Source organism: Saccostrea echinata, unplaced genomic scaffold (assembly GCF_033153115.1).
Source record: "Saccostrea echinata isolate AGI-Se365-2 ecotype Australia unplaced genomic scaffold, CSIRO_AGI_Sech_v1 ptg000028l, whole genome shotgun sequence".
Lineage (NCBI taxonomy): Eukaryota > Metazoa > Mollusca > Bivalvia > Ostreida > Ostreidae > Saccostrea > Saccostrea echinata.
The window spans coordinates 8262530-8270000 of NW_026889777.1; the positions used below are offsets into that span (position 1 = coordinate 8262530).

The window sequence follows — 7471 nt, forward strand, 5'->3', positions numbered from 1 at the left end:
ACCGTTAGAAATCCACAAGATGGTTTGTTACAAACAATACATACTTTTCACATGCCGACTTTTTTTTTTTAGAATACTTTCGAGAATGTTGATCTAAATTACTTCGGCAATGGCAATCCCTTAGAATAAATAATGTCGTTTCCTCCAAATGTTTATCTGAGGAATGACTTTAATAGTTATCCATTTTATACTTCTTTAACCTAAGTTGGGACGGGTTACGCTTTATAAACTTTTGAGGATTTTTTAAATCGTAAACTGTTCCATGCAGCCCTGGTATACAAGCATAACTTGGATAGCTGTTAAATTTATATCTTTTAATTTAATTTTCTATCATAAATTGTAAAAATAAAACAATTTTTTCAGCAAGAAATAACTTCAAATTGTACAAAATTTAATTGTAACATTAAGGGGACCAATGATTTTTTGTCTCAAGTCATATTGTGATGTAGGCAACACAGGTTATAGGATACAAACTAAATGTTCTATCTAATCAAATGGCGCGTTAAAATCAGAATCAAATTATAATTAAGTAAAGCAATATTTAAATGGCGGACATCTTTAACTCTTCGTTGCTCTCATTCTCTTCTTCATCCTCAACTTCCGGTATCTTCTTTTTCAGTCTCAAACGTATCTCTAAGGCAACGTAGGTTGTTATTGAGAGGATACCAACGGAAATGATAATATACAACCTTGACCTTTCACACAGGTAATAAGCCAGGCATATGATTGTTGTGTTGCCTAATGATTTCCATGTTGCAAGGCTGGCGAACGCTGCATCCGTTTTCGTTGGGTAAATAGATGAGAGTAAAGCTAAAACAGAACAAAATTTCATGCATTATGCATGTTATGTGGGAATATAAAATAAAGTCAGTTTTATTGTAAGAATTAAGATACAGAATACCTTTAAATTTCTTCTGATCTAAGATTTAAAGAACATGTACAATTTTCTTCAATTTTGCTCGATTAAGATGTTCGTACAGATCCTAATCTTTGATAAAATTTGGTCACTATTTCTATTGGTATTCAGAAAGATATCAAATCATATTGAATAGAATGGAGTCTCAACTAAATTTTATTTGTCTTAATTATTTTTTTTAAATTTAAGATCAATGTTTTAGGCAATGTGGAAAGAAATCTTGGCTTCTACTACCAGAGTGAATACAATTTAATGAATTATTAGGTACTTTTAAGAAATTATATTGATCGGAGGTACAAGAACTCTAAATCTTTGTCAGATTTTCTGTATACTTACCACATTGCATTGTATTGAAGCCTCCTTCCAGTACTCCTTGTATGGAAATAAACCCCATCATTTGGGGCAGTTCGTCCTTTATAGGTGTCCATTCTAAGAAAACCACATACGTTATAGTGAATCCAATAATTAATAAAGTCAGTACATATTTTCTACCGATCAAATTAGCCAGCCTTGGAAGGACAATTGACGATATTCCGCTAAAAACTCCATGCAGGGCCATTGCAAATCCAACAAACTGCACACCATATGGACAGCTGATATAGGCCTGAAAGAACGTTAGACAGACATAAATATTACAAGCAATTCTGTTGACAAATTCTGCCATTTTATCGTTATGTGTCTATTCAATATTGTTAAATATTATATTAATCACCCTGTAATAAACACCATTAAAGAATCCTTTAAGAGTAAGAAGTGATGAAAAGAAGATAGAACATGGTTCAATAGAAACATAAGACATTTACTTGACTTAATAAGGTAAACATAATCAAAATTAAATTGTCTTATCCTATTTATAACATTCAATGAATGTTTAATAAAAATGAGAATAATTATGATAATAATAATAATAATAATAATAATAATAACTGCAATTAAGCGTTTAATTTATAAAATACTTAAAAATAAAATAAATTATATTTTCCTATATAGTTCTTTCTCTTCTCTTAAATATTTTTTTTTCATGAAAAACACAGTACTATATCTTTCTGGAAATAAAAATATTTTCAGACATTTTGAAAAGAAAATGTTAAAAGTCGTAACTGCATTAAATTCACATTCGAAGTAGTCTTCAATTAAAGGAAGCACGTTATTTCGTGTGGAATTTGTTGAACTTTTTCTACTATCAGCCTCTCTAATTTATTAATACAAAGGACGGTGTACAAAAAGCATATCTTAATATATTTACATTTCACATTTATTTTGCTTATAAAGTGTGTTGAAAGCTACGACTTTTAAAGCACCATAACACGAACGGTCGGGGGTCCAAGATTAAAGAATGCGTTTTATTGCGACCTCACAAACGTTGAACACCATGCAAGTGCAAAGTCATAAGTGAAAATCATATTTCACGCTCACATTGAACAGAAGCTTTTGCAATGTCTCTTCCATTAATTGTAGCTTACACGAGGGATAATACAGGGATTTTGAAATATAAATCACATTTGCAGATAAGGCAAGAAGTTAAAGATTTAAACATAAGCATTGAACGATAATTTTTTGAAAGATGAAATATCATAACTGTAAAGGTTTATGCAAATAAAATGAGTAACGCATTAGTATATCCTCGTTAGCTGAGAATTAATGACCTGAAAACATCTGCACATAATAATGTGTTAGACCTTGGAAACGTCAATCCACCGGAAGGACTCCACAAACGACAAAAGCACGATGGACGGGATCATTAGAATCATCTCTACTTCAGTGTTCACTCGAAGACAAAAATGGGAGGCGGATAGCATCTTTCTAATGGCACTATTCTTTGATGAAGTCACGGGGGCTGGAAGTGATGGTAATAAACAAATGCATAACAGCAGACCAATAATGCTGGAAATTACAAACGCAGACATAAGTATTTTGACCGTTAGTGCATCTGGTAAAGCGAACTGTCCCTCTGCTACAGACTGTTCTGGACATAAATCTGCACCACATACTTTGATTCTACCGTACTCTGAAGCGTTAGTTGTTACATTGTAGTCTCCTTGCATTAAAATAATGGAAGACACCAAGTTTCCTAATATACTAGGAAATGCATAACTAAAGAAAAATATGCCATGAAATTTGCCAAATATTTCCCTCATTTGAACGTTTTGGGTTTGAGAGAAAGATATTGCACAGTGCGATATGTACATCCCTTGTGTCGTCCATATTAGACCGGAAGTTATCCCAACAAAGGCGGAAGCCGGAAGCAACGTCCAGAATACTGGATGAAGATTGCTTGCAGTATACACTACATGGGCTATAAACCCTATTATCAAACAACCTTTGGGGGTGAAAAGCTGGATGAACGAAGGGGCAAAAATTGACGACAGAAGAAAGCCTGCATATAGAATCGACAAAGATATCACACCGTATCCTTCCTCGTTGTTAAGAGTACTCTGTAAATTTTGAATGCCAACAAATCCGCTAAATATCACCACAAATATAACTGATAAAGTAACAACAGTTCGTCTCTCTTTTCCGGAGATATCATTTCCTGGTCTACAGACACTTGGTTGACACATGTTGTTTACAGTTGCAATATGACTAATTCGATGCACCATACGTAATGTCCACGAAGTATATGATTGCATAATTTCTGCTTGACATAGTTTCCACACTGGCTGATACACAGGATTTTCTGATATAACTCTAGAGGTAAATATGGAGTGGCGGATTTAGAGAGATCTAGCCCCTTATTTATGACAAAATATAAACACTTAATTATAATAGGTTATGTTTTGATGTCAGTTATTACAATCATTATACGTAAAAGTATATCCGAGGGTTTTCGGCCTGCTCTGCTCCCCGTAATTTATGGGTAGCAGAGCGGACCGAAAATCCTTGACTAGCGAAGATGAGTTAAAATGAGTACACAAATCTGTTAGTTATAAAACTCATAACACCTGGGAGCTTCACCCCTTTGGCCTCACCATGATTTGCCCTGGACTCACTAGAGGCCTTAAGGCGGAATTCAGACCCCTCACCTACTGCCCCTCCTTTCGATTCAATAATCCTGGATGTGCCACATATATTTTTAGTGAGGTGGAGTTCTTTATAAATTTTTTTTTAAGAAATCCAAGTCTTTTTTTTAAAGGCTGGACTTATTAAAAAAAAATTACCTATAAAATAAGCACACCTTTTGAAGGTTTAATAATAATAATCGATATGTCAATCTCGAAAGTCCAATAAAACGATACAGATTTGGAGCAGAGCAAACACGGACCTCAAAATTTAGAGGTGGGATCAGGTGCCATGGAGGTGTGAGCATCCCCTGCCGACCGGTCAAACTCGCCGTCTGCTCCTTGTCATGATCGGAAAAAACGGAATAAATCCGTAGACAGTTCAGTGTATAAATAATGGCCTAACAATTAGTATGAAAAACGTCAGTCAGCATATGACTCAATGATAGCTTGTATTTGCTGACAAGGTCATTGTATCGACCGTAAAACTTGCGAAATGATGACTTCAAATGAGACTGTTGATATCCTTGTTTCATCAATTTGTTTGTCAATATCTTGCCTCGTTTTAGAAACCGTTCATACGTAGAGCATGGTCTTGCGTATCGAATCAACTGAGAGATATAAACCCCATATGCAGGTGATAAGGGTATATTGCTACATAAGTAAGGGAAGCTGACGATAGAAAAGTTGAAGTCATCACGTGCACGTTTTCATAAAGCTTTGTTGTTAGGTCAAACAAAATTTTAATCCAGAGTAACATTGAAAACATGTTGTCCGATTAATCTATTATTCGTCGATTAAAACTTCCAAATTATGATAATGAAATAGGCTCAGTCTGACATCCTTAAATACCCAATTTATCTAATATTAAGACAAATTTTTAAGTCATGTATCTGTTTACTGAAAAAGACCAATTTTTAAATCATCTATCTGTTTACTGACCTGAGTAAACATATCGCTAAAGACAAGAAAATATCTTTTTATTCTTGTTCGAAATCTATTTTTGATTGTGTCTCATAAACCGTCCCGTTAGAGAATTTTTCACTCATATAGAGACATCACCATATACGGTGAAGGGCTTCAAATTTAGGCCTTTATTATTGCACTCAGGGTCATTTTTTATCGTGCCAACGCCTGACACGGGGCCTCGGTTTTTAAGGTCTCATCCGAAAGACCCTTTAAAGTGCCGAGCGCTTGGCGAAGGAACAGTTGCTTCCTATTTTTTGTCGATTTAGGTCAGTCGCGGCCGTGATTCGAACACAAGACCTTCCAATATTACGAGCGAGCGCTCTACCGACTGAGGGTTTCAACTGGATAATATTTTCCAAAGCACTTCTCTACCTGTTTTTCAATTGGCTTTACCACAACAGTCATTTTCCTATCGCCTTTTCCCTATTCAATATTTCCCATACATTGCTAATAAATCATGTTTGTTATTTCTTCTTTCCTTTCCGGTATATTTTTAAAACATACTGTATGCGTAATAGAAAAAAAAGTGGGCTTCATATTTTAGCGACTTTGGCGATGACAACAATGCCTTAATTCATGAATACCTTTAATAAATAATTCTAAAATACAATACACGGCGCAGATGTGTGCATCGCTAATTCCTTATTGCGCCAAGCAGTAAATACCCAGTGACTGCGCTAAATTTGTGTACACCTACAGTATCAAAAACAAAATGGCTGCTAAACATTCGACTTATGTCACAACTTGGGCTTATAAGGACACCTGACAGCTATTCCGACTCTGATTCTGCCTTTTAACATATCAATTTTTTCAATAGTTTTTTTTCCTCTGCATCCTTTCAAAACTGTCGAGCATTTTCCTTTTTTTGCATCTTCAATTTGCTTTTATTATTCACAATCGGTAGTGCTTTCTTAAACCATATCTTAATACTTGCGGAGACTTCCCTTCCATAATCAGTATTAGTAGTAATTTATTTTTTTTAATTTCATTTAGATTTACGATCTTCAATCCTCTGTAGAAATATGTTTCACAGCGTTATTAATTTGCATAATTCTCGCAAAGCACGAATATTCCTTGCAAGGGCTGCTGAATTTGAGTTACCTGTATGCATACATTCGCCTTCAAAGTTAGAAAATTGCATCGCAAAAATTAGAACATTGTATGAGAGAGAGGTATCTAGAAAATCCAGTGATATTGGTAAATAAATGTATGAGACTGGTGTTGAAGAGTTTTAACTGAACAATTCCATCGTAAGAGAATTCAAATGAAATTGCAAGGAAAAGAAAAAGTGGTTTCATTTTCATAATTTGTCGTGCTAAATGTATGTCGACTATTATTTACGTAAGTAAAACGACAAATAATTTTTAATCCAATGCTTTACAGTCCATAAATTTGTGCACTTTCTTTGACAATCTGATATAGGAAGAAACAAACGGCTGATGCAAGTAGAAAATTTGAAAGTGTTAATCAAAGAAGGAAAAAAAACTGTGCACATAAAGGATATAAAACTGAAGAAAATTTCAGTATTTTTAGACTTAAAGTAGAGTTTGTAGGCCTGTTTGATAAAACAAAAAGTATTAAAAAATAAAAGCACATAAAAAATAACACTGAAGCAAGTAGTACAAATACAAAATATTCTGAAACTGAAATTCTACTTAGATATTCATGCACTGCCGATTTTTTTTAAAATCTTGCCACACATTTCAGAGCAAATGTAGTTTATTACATAATTTTAGTATGGCAACAAACCCTAACAAAAAAGTACTATAGTTAACTATATAGTTAACTATAGTTTACTATAGTTAACTATAGTTTACTATAGTATCGAAGTTTTTTCACTATTGTAAATCAAAGTTTTTTTACTATGGATTTCAGAGCGTTATATTTTTTGTTCTTCAATTCATACCTGCACATTTCTTATATTAAATTGAAATATTATATTTGTATATTCACACATTATTTCCAAATTTTACATTACTGTTACCGAATTTTAGAGATTTTATGCTTTAAAATCTCAAAAAAGTTCCAGAGTAAAGTTCCATAGTTAATCAAAGTATCAAAGTTTTCACTATAGTTAACTATAGTAAACTATAGTTAACTATAGTAAATTTTTGTTAGGGAAGTCTTTTCAGTGTAAAAGCAAGATGTATATACTAGCCTTTTGTACATAACAGCTTTGTCTCTCTCTCTCTCTCTCTCTCTCTCTCTCTCCGTGTATGCATGTATGTGTTCTCTCTCTTTCATTATATTCTATGTGTATATAATCTCTCTCTTTCTCTCTCCATCTGTGTTTTTTAGTATATGAAGTTTCCTTTCTTTGTAAAATCAAAGGTGTTTGGTTGATTAGTAACATCGACAATAGAAATAAGTAATAATAGTACTTTTGCTTAAAGTCTTTTTTAATATACAGTGTATTTTTGTCTGTAGTATTTCAAATTGGTTGCAAAACAGGGGGGGGGGAACTTTGTAAAACCAGATTTTTTTAACAGAGAAATTATAAGTTTTTCTCTAAGAAAGAAACTAATCTATACTGTACACCATAAGAATATAAATAAATGAAAACAGGAAATACTTCATCTGCAAGACT

At 33.4% G+C, this 7471-nt stretch overlaps 1 protein-coding gene across 2 annotated transcripts; it reads right to left on the reverse strand.

The window, feature by feature from the left end:
- Window positions 1-299: 299 nt before the first annotated feature.
- Window positions 300-3723, reverse strand: LOC133194094 (protein unc-93 homolog A-like). 2 transcript variants are annotated; one of them, XM_061330062.1, is made up of 3 exons: window positions 2563-3723; window positions 1253-1520; window positions 300-810 (listed from the first exon to the last, which is right to left on the reverse strand). In XM_061330062.1, exons 1-3 carry the CDS (start codon window positions 2578-2580, stop codon window positions 542-544), a joined length of 555 nt encoding a protein of 184 aa, XP_061186046.1. In that variant the 5' UTR covers window positions 2581-3723; the 3' UTR covers window positions 300-541. The 2 variants fall into 2 exon arrangements, with proteins under 2 accessions (XP_061186046.1, XP_061186045.1); XM_061330061.1 differs by having other exon boundaries at window positions 2596-3722.
- Between the last annotated feature and the right edge of the window lie 3748 nt (window positions 3724-7471).